At 42.6% G+C, this 18,935-nt stretch overlaps 1 protein-coding gene across 1 annotated transcript; it reads left to right on the forward strand.

The window, feature by feature from the left end:
• Nucleotides 1-1,207: 1,207 nt before the first annotated feature.
• LOC111218215 (FTS and Hook-interacting protein homolog) lies at nt 1,208-16,553 on the forward strand. The gene is made up of 11 exons (XM_022740397.1): nt 1,208-1,336; nt 4,249-4,653; nt 4,978-5,208; nt 8,272-8,517; nt 8,884-9,051; nt 9,961-10,040; nt 10,653-10,822; nt 11,641-13,038; nt 13,992-14,170; nt 14,834-14,996; nt 16,243-16,553. The coding sequence occupies exons 1-11, from the start codon at nt 1,208-1,210 to the stop codon at nt 16,551-16,553; spliced, it is 3,480 nt and encodes a 1,159-aa protein (XP_022596118.1).
• The last annotated feature ends 2,382 nt before the right edge of the window (nt 16,554-18,935 follow it).

Raw genomic sequence — 18,935 nt, forward strand, 5'->3', positions numbered from 1 at the left:
CTATTAACTTGGCAGATGAATAAAGCAGCAAAAGTGCATCCCTAATAGTGAGGGACTTCCATGTTAAGCTGAAGGTGGACTGGCTGTAGGTGGACTGAATGGTTTCCCTGGAAACAACATACTGTAGAGGCTGACTTATGTTTGTTTAGGAAAACAGAAAAAAAAAATATAGAAGCCCTTCAGCACAAATGATTGATTTCTGAATGAAGGGGTGTTTTGTGGGGTTGGAGGGCAGGGCAGTGCACGCTGACAGAGACTTAGCTGTACAGTTTACATTAAGGTAGCTATCATTTTAATATCCCTGGCTGTGTGAGACCATTTCATGCTCTCTTCCTGGAAATAATGGATTTACATTTTTTTTCATCAATATGATTAAGTATCTTGATTTTCAGATATTTAATGCACTGGATTCTTGATGTTCCCATCTGGTTATTTTTACTTTAAATTTGTTCAAACTTTAAAAGACGGCCACTGTAAATGTCCTGTGTTAGAACATTGATTCAAAGTGCTTGACAATTTCAAATTTCTCTGGCCTAGCCTCTGGGAGCAATTAGGCTTCGGTGTCTTGCTGAGTCACAGTCACCCTTTATATATTAAGTGTATGCGAAACCACTGCAGTCTTAACATACACAGTAACCACTCTAGGTATAGTAGCCGTTCATTACATTTTCAGAGCCCAAACAAAAGGAAATACAGTAATGTAGACTTGACAGAAACACAGTTGCACAGTTATATTTTGGGAACTTTAAAAGACTTTTGGGAAAATGTTATTGATTGTGTTTTGAAGTTTACATGTTGATGTGTATGTTCTGTTTTTTTGTTTGTTTACACAGCACGGAGCGCCTGTCCTGACTGGCTATGGAGTGGAGTTGGCTTCAGACTGGATGACAGGGTCTACAGGGAGGACAGGGTCATACAGTCTCTAAAGCAGCAGTGGGCTTTTCCTAGATGTACACTGACTGGCAGTGACAGCCCATTCAGGCGACCTCCTTCACCTCCTCCTCTCTGTTTAGATACACTTTCCCTCCCCTTTATCCCCCTTCTCTCCTCCCCTTCTCATTCTCCTTCCCACATCATCTTTTAATTTTCTTCCCCTCTTCCCTTCTTCTCTCTGCTTTCTTTTTTTACTCTGACCTTTTCCGGGAACTCTTTCTCCCCCACCTTTTGAGTTCTCGTGACTTTTGACCGGCCTCCCACCGGGTCCAGTATGAGCTGGCTGAGCAGGTTGAACCCACGGGGTCCCGGGAGTCGGTCCGGCCGGAGTGCTGCCCCCTCCAGCCCCTGCACTGCTGACCCAGAGACCTGCCTCATGGTGTTTGAGAACCACTGGAGACAGGTGAGCTGGAGACATACATCTCCCCTTGAATTATGAATGAAATTACATATTTTGTTGTGATAATGACTCATGCTTTCATTTTATATCATTTTACTCACCAACTTCATATCTGAGATGTGGAGACACAGTATATCTGCTGTATTCTGCTTTACCATGAAGTTTACAGGCCACCTGAAAGGTTTTTAAACAAGCCCCCAGTTAAACAATATTAACACAACAACCCAAAGCACATTTTTTAAAAGTGCTCGCTGTAACTGTGTGTGCACTCAGTAGAACATGGTGTGATCACCCTTCAAAAGAAGTGGTTTGGATTATAATGTCAGCAGTTGGAGCAGCAGCAGTGGCTGTGACACACACCACATGGAGCCAATTAAGGTACTTTTAAACCCTCAGCGCCCGATTGCAGCAGTTTGGGTCAGAATTGTACTACTTCTTCTCAGAATTCAGTCAAATCTGAACACAAAGGTATGATGCACATAGTTAAAGATTCAGTGTTACTTTCACACTTTCTAAGGATATTGTTATCGTAGATATCTAGCATGAATAAACGTTGATAAATCATAGAAAAATCAAACTCCAGACCAACCAAGCAAAGATAGTCAATTTTCAATTATCTAATATTTTTTGCTTAATAAACGATATTTATATCAAAATAATTTTTTTGATGGATCAAAAATGAATTTCCTGTTGATCAACTAACTGTTAGATTGTTTCAGCAGTAAAAGTGTTTACATGCCTCCGCTATAATAGAGAAGATAATAAAGAAAAAATGTGCACGATTTGTTTCTCTTTGTTGTATGTTGAGCAGCACACAAATAAAAACTTTTAGTTAACCATGAGTTGGAAAGAGAAATTTTAAGGCTCTTTTAGGTCCTGCTCAGACCCGGCATTAACATGCGTCTCGGCTTATCCGATCACATGTGGACAGCTCTAAGCACAGGTGAGGACGCTTTTGAAATCTGATCACTCACACCACGCTCAGAGGTGGTCTGTGCCACATGTGATTTTCAATTTTTGTTTTTTTTTACTATTTCAAATGGGTAAAACCATATTTTATTGCAGAGCTTTGCACAGTTCATTGATTCAGTTAGCCCAACCTGGCCCTTCTCTCTCTCTCTCTCTCTCTCTCTCTCTCTCTCTCTCTCAAACTGGCTAAAAACAACAATGCATTTGATCTTTGCAAACAGAAATGATGTTTTTGTGCCAATAGAGCAGGGAAGTGAGATCCAATCACAAGTGGCCACTAGAGACAGGTGCAGAAGGATTCTAATGCCAGGTGTGAACTGACGTACTTGGAGCTGTCCACTTGTGATCGGATCACCTGAGATGCATATCAGTGCCAGGTCTGAACAGAGCTTAGTGAATGATTATCTGTCCAGACACCAAGTGTGAAAGTGCACACATACAGTTGGCTGTGCCAGTGCTGATGAGAGTAGTCAGTTGGTCTACCCTAACAGTCAGTGACTGGCTCATGCCCAGTCACTGACTGAATGTTTATAGGTTACAGAGCCTTGTCACTGTCTGAGACAACAAAAGACATCTGAGTGATTCTTACTGGTCTGTGGTGGGAGGCTCTCTTCTCTCTCTAGACGTCTCTTCTCTTTCTTTGCCTGGATACTTGCTGACTGTTGAAGGAGAGCTTTTGTGATAGAATAAGCAGACAATATTCTTCATAGGTTGGAAATCGGTTGTAACATATCCACAAGACGATAACCTACTCTGACATGTAAGTGCAGTATTCCTAGTACTGTACGTAACATGCCTGTGTTAAGTGGAGGAAGCCCAGAGCACACAGTCAGCTTTTTGAAAAATCAATCCTCCATGTTTTTATGGTTGTTAAGAAGAGGGTAGAGGTTTATGTCTTGATTATTTAGTTACATGTAAATGAGAATATAAGACATGATATGAGAAATATGAAAAATAAATAAATATTGGTCTTGTGGGAACGCATGTGTGTACAAACATGTATGCGTCATGCAACATTGACCAAATGCTCATAACTCACACACAAGCTGCTGAAACACAAGATATACATCTGTTATCTGCACAAGCTGCTTGCATATCCACAGATTCATCATGGCCGTAGTCATGCTGACTGGTAAACCTCTTGGTATATGTTATGACACTGTGGCTCTTCAATTGATTTCATTATTTTTACATCCCTATTACACAGTTTTGTTACATTCTATCTAAAAAAAAAAGAAAAAAAAGAAAAAAAGAAAATTACATTGAAATATTTTGTAAAATTTTTTAGTTTAAATTAACTGCTTGTAGATCTATTTTTTTTATATGTTATATATATAATATATTATTTAGGATAGTAAATGCAGCCAACGCATTTTTCCACACAACAAAAAGGGTAAACATTTTCAGACCTGACAGTGTGTCTGACAACAACTGCCTGTTTCACATCAAACTTTTTCACTTGTCATAGCAGGAGAAGCGCAGGTGCTCCTAATGACATCACTGGAAGCCATGTTCTATAAATGTCTGTGAGCTCCATGTGGGATGTGTCCCAAGTCATTTCCTTGTTCACTCATTCACCACTCCCTATATTGATTTTGGACACAGCTGCTGTGGCAGTGAGCCAGAGACAATACCGAGACCTTGACCGAAGAAGCTGAATGGCATTCAGCCATTATTAATTTTATTATTCACACCTGTGATTTTCCTTCTGTGCGAAGTCAGAATGTCTGCCGTGAAAAAGGCTTATGAAACAAATGAAATGAAGCCCTTGAAGACCAGATTAATGACATTATGAAGCCTCAAAACCCCACTTCATTCAAAACGTCTTCATACTCAGCTGAAATGGAATGAAACGCCTGTCACTTTGGTTATTTTTCTAACTCCCCATCAAAGGACAGCAATGTTAAGTGTTAAATATTACACTAAAACACTGTTCCGTTACTCAGGTCTCTTGGGTGTTGGAGCAGCACGAGCCTTCATCCTCCAGCGATGACCTGACAGCCGTGAGGAATCACACGGACCAGATGTTATGTCTGTTGGCGGAGGAGAGGCCCGCTGACAGCTCAGAGGGCGGCGCCAGCGTGCCACCCATGGGCCCCATACTGGAGCTGGTGGTCACTGAGAATATTCTAGAGTGCCTGGTTCAGTGGCACCTCCGCCGCGGCCTGGACCCGGACAGCCAGGGGGCCCTGCTCAAGCTGTTTGAGATGCTCATCGGCCAGTCCCAGCAGCCTCTGCTGCAGCACACAGCCATTCTCCACCCCCTGCTGAGGCTGCTGGGAGCTTGCGCTGACCCAGAACTTGGCTGTCCTTCAGCCCTGGAGAACAGCCTGGTACTGCTGCTCAACCAGGTATACTCACCTCCAGTTCATATACTTCTCTAATGTGTGTATACACTCTGAATAAGATCGTGTTTGTTGTTGGCCTTCAAGCCAAATTTGCAAATCATAACACAAGGCTGAGAACAGACACTAAGAGTATTGAGACCTAAAAAGACCAGCACATGTTAAATGACTGAGGTATGATTTTCTTTAGTTGATAATATTGTGTAACACAATTTTCACGTTACTTATAACAACTTACCTAGGAATGATACCTGGCATACCTGTCAGTCCTGTTTGATCAATATTTTACACCATACTAAAGTACTGTTTTTCACTGTGACTCTTCACCAGGTCTGCGTGACCATGGCCCGGCAGCCAGTGGTTCTAGAGATGTTGTTCCGGGCAGCGCCAGCCCAGCAGGGCTCCACCAATCTACTGATCTTCTCCCTCCTTGTGCCGTTCATCCACCGGGACGGAGCCATCGGACAGCAGGCCCGAGACGCGCTGCTGCTGGTCATGGCGGCCTCAGCCAGCCACGAGGCCGTGGCACGCTACATCGCTGAGAACTCCTACTTCTGCCCGGTGAGTGATGCTGCTCATTAAAGATAGGTCTTCAGTTAAAATCAGCCATATAGTTGGTTTCGACATAGTTTTGTTTCCCCTGTAATGGCCCTTTTTAACCTTATTGCTGTATCCTAATAGGGTCAATGTGCAGAGGGTTGACCCAAAAGCAGAAGTATTACTTTTATCATTATTGTGGGAAATTTCTTTAGTGATATTGTTATCGGATATTGTTTTACTGCCCAGCCTGAGTGCTGTTGTCACTTCACCTGGAAATTGTTGCTGTTGTGGTTCTGGTTCATTACTTTTGATATTTGATATGTTTTGTTTATTTATTTAAAAAAAAAATTTTTGTTTATTGTATTGATAAAAAAAAACAAACAAAAAAAAAAAACATTTTTGTCCAGTACACACAGGTAAAGCCACAGCATGTGGTTGATGTGGGCAAAAGTCTAACTAAAATCAAAACCCCTTAGAAAGCCAGTGAAGAAGAACTTCTTGACTCGTATTGAAGTCATCATTAATTATCTTGTTGAATTGTTAATAACGCACAACTCCAAAGAAAAACAGAGATCCAACCACTGGGGTTCGACGGATTCTTTACATGCTCACTATACTGTCAAGTTTTCAATTTCCACCCACATGGTAAATCCTCCTGAGCTTCTTCCAAAAGTTGGAAAAATCCAACCTTGTTATTTTCTTTGATGCTGCGATGGTTTTATTCCCCTCTTAGGTTAGCTGACTTAACTCTAATTCACTTTCCTATGCAATACTGTGCAAATATTATCCAATTTAAATCTATTATTTATAGTCGATTTTGGCTCTCACAGAAAAGGGCCATCAGTTTGATATACACATGAATACTACATACTCTTAAATGTGATAGTTGAGGACAGCTTATAATGTGGGACCCTGGCTACTTTTCAACACTGCTTTTAAGAAAGTGTGTGTGCGTGTGTGTGCGTGTGTGTGCGCGTGCGTGCGTGTGCGTGTGCGTGTGTGTGTGTGCTGTCTCATTCTGATGCATCAGTGATGGTGTGTGATAATGGAAGGGGAAGGAGATGACCATGCATTCTGACAGACCGTTCATCCTTATCTGCACCCTATCAGCTCTCTCAACTTGGAGCACTTCCTGTAAATTTAACCACCAAGAAATAACCACCTCGGCCAACATCACACATTTATAATTTTCAAGATAAACACATTGAAAATCCTGTTTCATACAGACTCCTTACTGCTGCTGCTGCTGCTGCTGCTGCTTTACACAAATCCCATCATGTCTAAACTTCTAGGACGGCTAGTGAACTAATTTAACTGAAGCTTAACGACATTATGAAACACAGCAGTTCACAGAGTCAGGCACCTCAAAAAAACATTCTAGATGAAAACAAAAATGTTCTGTCATAGTCACGTTTTAAAAGACCTGCGATCGCTTAAAACATAATTGAATACTGAACTTGAGTTTTCTTGGGGTGGATTTTTTCTTTTAGGTAAAATCTTATATATTTTCAGTAAGTCTGTAAATAAGAAAAAAGACTGGGTATAAACCTAGAGGCTACACCCTGTATGCGTGTGCGCATCACACTAAAATACCTGTATGACCAATCATACATGTGAAACACAGGGAATTTAAATACAAGCCTGCCTCAAATAAAGGCTTGTTACCTTCTGCAGTTGAGATAAAGGCCCCTCTTTTTTTTTTTTTTTAAAGTATATTTTTTTGGGCTTATTATGCCTTTATTTGATAGTGCAGTAGAGAGAGACAGGAAATGGGGAGGCAGAGAGAGGGGGAATGACATGCAGCAAAGGCCGTCCGATGCGGGACTCGAACCGGGGCCAACTGCAGCGAGGACTGTAGCCTCTACACATGGGGCGCCTGCTTAGACCACTACGCCACACGATGCCCTATAGGCCCCTCTTTGAGGAAATACAGTAGTTGGAACTATTTTGGATCTGCTGTAATCGCCTCCGATGACGTTGTAGAAACTGTTTGTACCAAATCATTTTGACAGATCAACTGCCAATGGGAAAAGTCTCAATACTCGGCCGGCCTCTTCGATGATGTAGCTTCATCACTCACCCAGTCACTCACTCAGTCATGGATATATGCAGATGTAATGTTGGCCCATGGTTAGTCCAGCCAAGAAGTAAGGGGCGTTTGTAAAGGAAGGCCAGTGAACGGTTTCTGCCTGTGTTGGTGTAGTTTGCTACAGCTGCCACTAGATGTAATTAAAGAGCTGTATTTACTTATTACTTTTGTTGTATGAATATTTATTGAATAGGGTTGTAACCTGCTGGACTTCATTCTGATTGTGACTCAGTACGAAGTGAAGACGTGTGAATGTCAGAACCGGTGTTGACTACCTAAATCTGTTCACACATTACAGCAACTGAGTGATGTTTTAGCCTTTAAACTAGATAATGAGAGTGAACAGTGTTGCATGATGTTTATATCTTGAGTACTGTGGTTTAATGCTGCGGTCAGGATCCTCTTCCCCGGCGTGTTCATTGTAGTGCTAAAGAGCCAGCGTGGCTATTTTCTGCTCGTCCTACTTCCAGCAGCTTCAGTCTGACCCAGTTACGGTCTAGAAGGGACAGTGGAGGTGGCGTCAAGGACCAAATACTCCTCTCTGCCTGAGTCTCACTGTTTGCTGCACATTCTCTTCAGCCTTGTTTGACATTTTTTGATGTCAATAGTGTTCATCACAAACACACTCCTCTCCCATCCTGAAATCTCTGGGTTTTTTTTTTTTTTAAATGAATTGTTTGCATTAGTTTAGTGAGGGCTAACAGCTCCAGATTAAACAAATAAACAAATAAAGTAAAGAATAAATAAATAAATACTTTGTACTTTGCTGTCAATCAATATCACTGATAATCATCTTATTGTTTCAACTGTTGTTTTTTATTAAGGTTTTGTTTTTGTTTTTTCTACTTTAAAAAAAATCAAGTAATTGATCTGTGAAATCTGCAAAAAATCGTCTACATTTTTACCTGAGAGCTCTCCAGCCCTTCAGTCACCTACTGACCCACTGGGGCTGTTTAGACTCAGGAGTCTTATGTGAAGCCTCTGTTTCTCCTCAGGTGCTGGCGACGGGCCTCAGCGCGCTCTACTCCTCTCTGCCAAGGAAGATCGAGGTTCGAGGAGACGACTGGCACGCCCTGCGGCGGGAGGACTGGATGAGCGTGTCGTCCCTCGTGTTGTTCATGAACTCGCTGGAGTTCTGCAACGCTGTGGTGCAAGTCGCACATCCCCTGGTCCGCTACCAGCTCCTGGACTACCTCCACAACGGTTTCCTTGTACCTGTCATGGGCCCTGCCTTGCACAAGGTAGGATTACACTAGATAAAGCACAAACCTCCCAGATCTGGGTTAACTGACCCCTGAAGTAAAATAGAATGAGGTGGACCAACAAATTGTGTGCCAGTGGAAACTGACCACCCGTGAGTTACTGGAAGACATTTGGCAGGAGAAGTAGAACAATTGTGTGAATGGATTTGTTTGCTTGACTTTCCTCAACAGATGAGTCAGTCAAAGAAAACCATTTCACACTGTTTGAAGAAATTGTCTCATTGCCTGGTTTTAATCACAGACTTCACATTATTCATAGGACAGTTGTCACATTAACCTCATTTGCAGTTTTGATACAAATTTCTGTGTGTGTGTGTGTGTGTGTGTGTGTGTGTGTGTGTGTAGTCGTCGGTGGATGAGATGATCGCCAGCACCGCCTACCTGGACCTTTTCCTGCGTAGTGTGACTGAGACTTCCCTCCTCAAAACCTTCCTGCGCTTCATCCTGCTGCATCGCCACGACAACGACACCATCCTGGACACACTGCTCACGCGCATCAGCAGCAATTCAAGGGTTGGTGTATATTCATATATGTATACGTGTGTGATAGAGCCTCGAGGCCCTCACATGAACCCAGTAGTGTGGGTGGCAAGTGGGCTGCGAGCAAAAATTGATTGAAAATGACTGCAACAGAAAACAGAATGATTTGTTTCCCCAGAACAAACATGCAGAGTAAATCATCAAGCGTGCTGCATCTATTGACAGTTACACTGTTTGTAGTTGGCAAAGAAATCCAGAGTGAGATGTGTTTACATAATCTTCAGTTTCATATATACTGATCCCTCAAAATAAACACATTCTGGTCACTCGGACGCAATCGTGGTGTTTAAAAGAAACAGGAAATTCGTTGTATCATGTCTAGTTTCTCCCTTTGGAAGGGAAGTGTAAAAGTTTGTGACGGAGATCACAGCCTTTCACAACGGCTGACGTCTTTTGTTGTAGTTAAAACAACAATTTCAGAGAGCTAAAGACAACTATAGAAACAAAGCTTTGGGCTTTTTTTTGTAGTATTGGCCATCATTTGCACGATACACAGGGACCCCACATGTTTTTCACAACTGGAACACCTGAAAAATGTTTCACATTTTAATAAATGTATTTAACTAAGAAGAATTATTTTGTTTTTTTGTTTTGCTTCATGACAAGTTGAACTGCACTGAAACAAAAACTGTTTAGTTTATCCATCCATTGTTGTTTCCATGTGGTGTAGCTCATGTATAAACGGGGAACTTGAGGACTTTGTACACAGAGGTGATTGGATAACATGCGTCTCCATCTCCATAACTGACTGTCGTTTGGCCAGAATTACAACAGTGAGACCCATGTTATTAAAAAAAAAAACAAAAAAAAAACCAACAACAAAAAAAGCTTCTCTTCATACCTGCTGGTTAAAGTCTGTGAATGATAATGTGTGTGTTGCAGCTCTGCATGGTGTCGCTGAGCCTCTTCAGGACTCTGCTCTCCCTGCACTGTGAAGACATCATGCTGCAGCTCGTTCTCAGGTATGTCGGCACGTCCCAGCGTCTCTTCCCAAGTCTTATATTTTCAATGAGCTCATTTAATACGCGAAACACAGATCTAGTAGTAACTATTTCTCTCCATACCCACTCATTCAGATTAACTGAAGGTGTATTTATGTGTCACACGGTCACTAGTGATCGCTGGAAGGTACAACACAGTATTTTTGCCCATCCATCATCTGTTTTTTAGTTTTACAATCTGGGTTCCTTAAATGAGAATTTTTTTTCTGTGTGAAATACATTTACATGTTGGCAAATACATTTTTACAAGAATTTTGTGAACATCCAAGCTTTGCCTTTTGAACTGCAGTGTGTGTGTGTACGTGGCCTGTAACAGATAAAATACACATCACTGCCAAAGGAAATGTGGCACAAACAGCAGTTTGTTAAGGTTTTACTGCCTGAATAGAGATTAACTGTGTAAATGCAAATTAAGTGGTTTCTTTTTGTGTGTGTGTGTGTGTGTGTGTGTGTGTGTGTGTGTGTGTGTGTGTGTGTGTGTGTGTGTGTGTGTGTGTGTGTGTGTGTGTGTGTGTGTGTGTGTGTGTGTGTGTGTGTGTGTGTGTGTGTGTGTGTGTGTGTGTTTGCTCCCAGGTATCTACTGCCCTGTACCCATGTAATGTTGAGTCAGCGTCGTGCCATCAGGGAGACGGACATTTATGGAAAGTCAGCAGACAAGTTCCTGTCGCTGATCCCAGAGTGCTGCCGGCTGAGTGCGGCGCCCTCTGCTGACCGGGATGAGGACAATGCATTCTGGGGTAAAGGTGAGCAACGGACATCTGTAGAAAAGGAGCACACACAGTCACACTTGACAGCTGTGGTTGTAAACGTGAAGTGAACAATTACAGCTATTCCAAAACTCAAAAAAAAAAGCTTTCATTTTTTTAATCAGCTGTATGTAAACTTGCCTACGGGGCCCTGTAGGTGTCAGGATTAATATTGTGTTCATACGCATAAAAAGAGCTATCTGTGCTGTATTAGCAGGAAATGAAATTGAAGGCTGTCGTTACTGTTTTGCTCAGTGAGGGAGTAGCACTCAAAGTGTTAGCAAGGCGGCCAGCAGCTGTGTGTCAGCTTCGCATTGACAGTGTTTTGTGTTTTGTGATACTACATTAGACGCTGTTTCTGCCAGCTTTGGATGCCTTCAGTTAAGTGTATATATAACTGTGTAGCCTGGGCAGTGAATAATCTGATATAAATGAGCCACTTTAATCTTCATTTAGATGAGGCAGCTGCCGGTCTAACAACAGTGTGTTATTTTTTACAGCTCTTTAACATGTGTATTGTTCTGTGAATTCATGCGCACAAATGAGATATTTCAAGAATTTCATAAATTAGTGTTTTAAGTGTTTTTCTATTATTACAACTGCTGGGCTCTGTAGAAAGATCAAGTTTCTACACATAACTGTGACAGCAAAAAATGACCAAATTTGGTAAAAGGTCACTGGTGTGTGTGTGTGTGTGTGTGTGTGTGTGTGTGTGTGTGTGTGTGTGTGTTTTTCCTTGTAAAGCAGGTAAATGTGTGTTAAATGGTGTTAGAAAGTTAACACCTGCTTCCATCTGTGTTTTTTTTCTCCTGCAGCGATGAACAGTCCGAGCACAGAGTCTCCAGCCCCGCCCAGACCCAGCACCCCGTCCCGCTTAGCCTTCTTCATCCGCCAACAGAGCAGTGGAGGAGGATCAGGAGGAGGGGGTCCCCCTACCCCCACCAGCATGGAGCCACAGCAGTCGGGTCCTGCCAGCTCTCACCCCATGTCCCCTGACAGCCCGATGCACCAGCAGCAGACAAACACTGAGTGTCTAGAGTGGGACTCGGGTTACCTGGAGTACCTCAAAGATGCTCGGCGGGACATCGAGCTCTGCTCCTGGGCCTGCCGTGATTGGTCGGCACCCTATGATGGCGAAAACCCCTCCCCAAACACAGCCCCTCCTCCCCCGCCTCCCCCTACCTCCAACCCCTCCATGGCTATGTTCCCGGAGCACTTCTCTCTGCAGCAGGGAGGAAACAGTAACACTCCTCCCGGCCAGCAGAGGGCGGCCATCGTGGCTGCTGCGCGGTCTGAGTGGAGCAGCTCGGAGCGGGACAGCGGAGAGTGGGACGTTACAATCGGCAAAAACAGCTGCATCAGCCTCACACCACGCTCCAAGAAACGCAGCCTGCAGAGAGAAGAGCTCCTGCCGAAACCTGTACCTCCTCTCGTCCCGTCCTCCTCATCTTCAGCCACCCCTCTATCAACGTCCCACGCCGCCTTGTCCACAGCTCCGCACATTCCCACCTCTGCCATCACTGTTAGCTACCAGGCCATGTACAATGGAACAATGGGACAGAGGGACAGCTGCTCAGACAGTCAGGACAGAGGGCTGGAAGTAAAGAAAGTGAAGAGAGATTTGGGGGAGCAGCAGTATTTGGATGAAAATGCAAATCAAAATGGATCCCTTGTCACACGCCCCTCCCAAAGCTGCCCCAGTCTCCCACAGTCCATTTTTAGCAACAGCGACATCAGTGATGCAAAATCTCTTTGCCCTAACCAGATTCCCTCACAGAGCTCCATTCCCCAGCCAACGCCTGACACCAAACTGCTGACCAGCGACACCTCAAACCCACACAGCGCATCCTCAGAGCTTCCAGAAGCCAACCAGACGCAACAATCTGTAGAGAGTCTCATCGAGGAGCTGCTGGAGCAGGCACCAGGAGACTCCCAGCTCTCCGGAGACTCCAACGGTCAAGGCATCAGCATCGAGGCCTTCACACAGGAACTGCGGGAGCTGGAGGACCGGGTGAAGGAACGCAGCAGAGCAGCCTTACAGCAGGAGGAAGCGGCCAGAGAGTCCCTGACCGCTGAGCGGCAGGAGGAGGAACAGCAGCTGTCCTCAGCCCTGGAGGCGAAGCTGACAGGCGACACAAAAGCAGAGGGGCCTGTGGTGGGCGTCTGTAGTCCTGCCAGACCACTAAATCAGCCTGCATCTCAGCCATACACAGGTGAGACTCACATTGCATTGTGGATATTGTGTTATTATTTCCTAGACTTTTCATTTGCACAAGTGTTTATTTTATTGGATGTAGTTTTTCTTATTAGTGCCCACTTGTTCAGAGGGAGGTCATATTTGACAGGTTGTTTAAGTGCGTGTATCTCTATTTTTGTAACAATCTGATACACTGCAATTCAAAACTAATACAGTTCGACGCTGTCACTATTAGGATTTGATATTTTTACTTTCAAAGTGACTAAAAACTTCAATTTTTTCCATTTTTATTTGAATTCTGGAAAATCTGTGTCTTCTGTTTTAAGAAGCATGTTTTTCATTATACTGAAATACTGTAGACTTGTTTTCAACATAATCTACCACATTGATCACCTGAACCAAGGGCCGATCCTTCCCCATCACTCACATAACACATCATTTTTTTAATGACTAATCCTGAGGACAGGACACACACCTGGTTCCGTTTTTTTTCAGTTTGTGAAATTACTTTAAGCGTCAGAATTTGCCATAAAAAAATTTCAAAATGGTCTTTTCCATTTTCTAAAGTTTCATCATGTCAAATCACTGAAGCGGGGAGTAGCACTGACTTAATGCGTACATTTTTCTAGCAGCCATATTCACCCCAAGATGAAACCGTTCTTCTCCTTTGTAATAACTGTCTCTGCAGGTACAGTTTTCCATTAATTCCACTATTCATAGGGGATAAATTATATATTTTTTTTCTACCCAGAGAGGCAGCATTGTGAAAGAATGGCAGCGGATCAGACTGTCCTCATGTAACCTCTACAAGCTACTTTGCGTATTATTCACAGTTTGTCAGCCTCCACGCTGCCTCGGTTATTTAAAAAAAGCTGTCAAAGACACCTCTGATTTCATCCGCATGCACTTCAGCTCAAGTTGCGTGCTGTGTCTTTCCATCCAGTGATGCATTAATCTTTCTCTCCGCAGGTCCATTCATGGTGGTTCTGTTTGCCAAGCTGGAGAACATGCTCCAAAACTCGTTGTACGTCAACATCCTGCTCACGGGCATCGTGGCCCAGCTGGCCTGCTATCCTCAGCCCCTCCTACGTTCCTTCCTGCTCAACACCAACATGGTCTTCCAGCCCAGTGTCAAGTCACTGATCCAGGTACACTGCAGCCTGCAGCACAGAGGATATAATGGCCTAGGAATGCCCTGTTTGCCCCCCTTTTGAACTTAAGTGCATTACAATTAACAACCAGGTACTCGGTTACAAACTGTAGAAAAAGGTTTCTCTGTTCACTTATTGGCGTGATGACAGTTGTTAGGTTTCTGCTTTCAGGCGTAGTCGTCCATTTCCAGCCCACCTCACTTCTGTGCTAGCTCCTGTTCCAAAAGCATCAGGCCCACAGTGATATTTGCATATAGAGTTTCTTTCCATATTCTATTTCTGTCCATATTCTAAGATACTGTGAATGGATACCTAATGCTGGAGTGGACAGTAAAACCTTTAGTACCTCAGCTTTGACAGAGTGAGGGAAGACGTTCACAATCACAAGAAACCAAGTCAAATGACCCCGTGGCCTTTTCCCTGGCTCCACACAGTCTTATGCTAATGGTAACATTTGTTCTAACGACCTTTCCCTTCAAGACTCTAATATTGTGGAGTGTAATGAATGTTGCAGCCTCTGGGGACGACTTCGGACTGTCTCACCTTCTATGCCAGAATCTATAAAGTCAAAAATGAAATTCACTGTAATCGACAGAAACAAGATGTCTGTTGTTGAACATCAGTTAGAACTCTGAAGCTTTGTTCCCTGGTTCTCTTCAGGTTCTAGGTTCTGTGAAGAACCGTATCGAGGCGTTTGCAGCCTCCCATGAGGACTTCCCGGCCATGCTGAAGAAAGCCCAGCAGTACCTCGTGGCCCGAGGCAAGGTGGACTGGAGTGACTCGCCTGCAGCTGTTCCCACCCTGCGGCGCTCTGATTCACTAGGTGAGTCGAGACACTGGAGAAACTGCAGTCGCACGTAGAGGAGTGCGTTTCATATGTTGCTGACCAGGACTGGTTACGCTTGAGTTCTGCAGCAGAAACAGTTTCCTCAAGTGAGCAAAATTTGTGATTCAGTTAATTATCAAGGCCTCAAAATGTGAGTTCATAAGTCACTGTTTTTATTTGTAAACCAAAAAAATCGAACAATTTATTTCTCCAATAATTAGTCTAAATTTTTTTTCCTTCAAACAAATGAAGGCATGTTTATTTATGTAGCACAACTCAGACACTTGAGTGGTTTCAAGGTGCTTTACGTACAATTTAACTTTTAAAGAGAATTAAAAGCAGAATAATTAATTACAGATAATTTACTGAAGAGATAAAAAATGTACCTTTTTAAAATACACTGTGGGAGGCTTAGCACTACTTCAGGTGTTTTGGTCTGTACTAGACTCGAGTCTTATTATTATGAATTTACACTTAAATTATACATTAGTCGAAAGCTCTGGGTCTCATGATTCTATCTGTGCGAAGAATTTTAGGATCCTCATATCACTGCAACAGCTGCTAACACAGAACTGGGTCAGACTTCTGACTGTGGCTCCAAAGTGATTTCTCACAAAATGTACTACAGGCCTTATATTCCCTTTTTTTATGCCAATTAAAAAAAAATGGATAAGGCAAAAGCTCATATCTACCATGTTTGTGTCTCTGTAAATTTTGTTCAGTATCTAATTATACTAAAATTGAAAAGACCAGGTGTGTTCAATCAACAGGTGTTGGGAACATTGTTTTCAGGCTTGTGCACAGAAATGGGTTTTTTTGGGTGTTTGGTAACAGATTAGAAGATTTTAAAGGCACTGTGTCAAAGTGCTTCACATTACTGTAATTATTCAAATGAATATCAAAGAAATGTGTTCATACGGATGAACTGTTCTTCTATACAGTTTAAGAGGTAAGCCTGATATAAAACAAAAAAGTAAAAGTAATGATAAAAAAATCAGAAAGCAGAGAAGGAGCAGTCTGCTAGTGCAACGACATTTTATTTTTATTTCAACACAGACCGAGTTTAAGGAGTTTCCTAAAGTTGTCACTTTCTTATTTTGTCTTGTTGATGCTGAAATTCATGTGACAAAAAACTGTCCCAGGAAGACGTAGAATTAATTTTACTCTGTTACTTTTGAAAGGTTGAATCTCTTAGAGCAAAAGACTTGAAACGACTCCTGAACTTAATGTTTCGTTCTTCCAGTGAAGAGTCGTAAGCCATCTCTCGGAGACCTGATCCTCCGTCACACCAACAGCCCCACCCGGGCCCGTCACGCCGCTCAGCTGGCCCTTGCGCACGTACGGGACGGCAGCCAATCACTGCACAGCGCTCTGTTCCGGGGAGGCGCAGGCGGAGGGGCGTCTGGCCTGGAGAAGCAGGCCGAGGCGCTGCGAGTGAAGAACGCCGTCTACTGTGCCGTCATCTTCTGCGAGTTCCTCAAAGAGCTGGCTGCCCTGGCTCAAGAGCACGCCGTCACTCTGCCCTTCCCTCACAGCCAGGAAGCAGAGGAATAGACGGTAAACACAAGACTCCTCAAATCTAGCTCTTAGCCTCCATTTGTTTTTGTTTTAGGCTGTAAAAAGAGTTCTGTAGGATTCTCCCATCACCAGAGGACAGACTGGAGCACTGAGACTTTTCTGTCACTGAAGTGGGTCGTCTGCACAGACAAAAGCAAGAGGAAAACAGTCGCATTTTTGTACCAAAATCATTATAGGATACCTATAGGACTGGAAGAATTTTCCTTATCTGTAAACTTATATGATATTGTGCATATCATGTATTATATTTACATTCTATACACAGAAAATCTCAGTAAATGCTTGAGATTTGGGAGCTTGTACATACACATACCATGTCATGGTATAATGTGACACAGTAAAGCCACAGATATTAGAAATAGGTGCACATATTGGTGCTAGTCGATACTCTTACGTTGGAAGGGTGCTTTCAGGCGGCACAGAGGAGAAGAAGGTTTGATCCTCAACAAATGATAAACACCAAAAAACTGTTTGGCAGGAAAACAGTGAAAGTGTAGGCGAGTCAATTAATGACAAAGTGATCCAATCAGATTTGGCCATCTCTCGTCGACAACCTCATCTTTGTCTTTTGTCCTCTGGCCAATAGAGAAAGCTCACAGAAAAACAGCTCCCAGTAACATTCAAGCACCTCAAGTGTCCATTTAGTTTTCAAAAGGCTCCACTGCTGCAAAGACTAGTCATCAATGAATGAGATAACTGGAAGAGGTGATGTGAGGTGAGAGTGCCACCATCTCTCCTGTGAATCAGCACGACCACCACAAATGTACTGGAAAACTTTTGGTAATTAATGCCGTTTTTAAAAAGATATTGTTTTAAATGTGTTTTTGTTTTTTTGCATTTGCGCCACTTTCTAGACATATCAGCAACACGTGGGAGCAGGTGTGTCTGTGGTTGTGTGTGTGTGTGTGTGTGTGTGTGTGAGTGTGTTGTAAAGAATGACTCCTTTCTAAAAGGTGACGTCAGCTCTTCAGGCCATCGGTAAAGCCATTCACCTGTTGCCATAAAAGAGGCTGCGGCATTGAAAAGACATCACTGCTTTACAATTCATGACTTCAGTTTTTCATTTTAGTCTTTTTTTTTTAAAGACCCGAGTGTCTGCGAGAAAAAGGGCGAGAAGGGAAGGGATTGTTTTTCAAGGGAGTGTTGTCATGATTTCCATTTACTTTGAACTGACAGCTGAAAAAAGGTCCTCGTGAGGCATTCACTGACTTTTTCTATAAACAGATCTTCGTGTGAGTGTGAGCTAAAAAAAATAAAATAAAAGCTTATAAGAAGCAGTTTCCATTTCAGTTTATAGATTTTGGTTTCAGTTAGCTTGAAAAACGTAGTGTCTTTTTGGGTGAGACAGGCCAGACTGAACATCCAAACCGTTCATCTTGGAATTTAACATGCTGCTATTTTTTTTAACACCCATTTCTATCAGTGTAACAGCTACTATCTCTTCATTTCATTGTTAGGTACCAAGTATTAAATGTGTATGTGAGGATGCGGAAGAAGTCAGTGCCAGTGTTGTGATTGGCGTTTAATTTATTTTGACTGAGGTTGAATGAAATTGCAGTCGCAGTGTTAAAAGCTTTTGCCAAGACAAAAATGTTCTCTTTCAACGTTGAGTGACCTTGTGAGGCTTGGAATTGTTGCATGTTGGTAGATTTTTTTTTTTGATTTTTTTTTTTGATTTTTTTTTTTTTTTTTTATAAGATGGTGGTTCTTCATTTCACAGGTCTGTAACTTTTTAAAATAATTTTCTAGTTCTTTTCGGTAAACTCCTCCAGGAAATTACGAGAAAATTATTAGGAGAAGAACCTGTAAAAGTGAAGCATTACCTGTATGACTGCAGTGTGAAATCCATCAGTGACCCAGCTTTTTGCACATACTAGCCATTCTCTCTACTGCCATCCTGCAAAGTCTTAATCTCTGAAATTGAAAACCACATTTTTCTTTTTTCTTTTTTTGACAACTTTCATCTTTCTCAACAAGTTGAAGCTTCCTCAACTTGTCAAAGCCATATCCACGGTCGTCCTGTTTGTAAATGTACTCCATCACTGCTGTAACTCACTTTTCTACAGGATTTCTAGACACATTTTGTAACACCCCCACTGTTTGTTTTTAACAAATACCATTAGTACGAGTGTCTGCATGTCAGTAAAGGTCAGGTTTCTAATTAAATGATAATTAAATAGTGCAGTTTGGTCTGTGCAACAGTGCTGAGCTTCAATTAGCTTCCATGCTGTAGGATTTTAGTGGTTTTAGTGAGTCATCCCGGTGCCTGCAGAGATCAGCAGCGACAACAAGAACATGTTTCACACTGAATGTTTGCTCTCGGCTAATTAAATTGGTAGAGAAATCACTTCTGTAATT

This window comes from Seriola dumerili, unplaced genomic scaffold (genome assembly GCF_002260705.1).
Source record: "Seriola dumerili isolate Sdu_G_001 unplaced genomic scaffold, Sdu_1.0 BDQW01000052.1, whole genome shotgun sequence".
Taxonomy (NCBI): domain Eukaryota; kingdom Metazoa; phylum Chordata; class Actinopteri; order Carangiformes; family Carangidae; genus Seriola; species Seriola dumerili.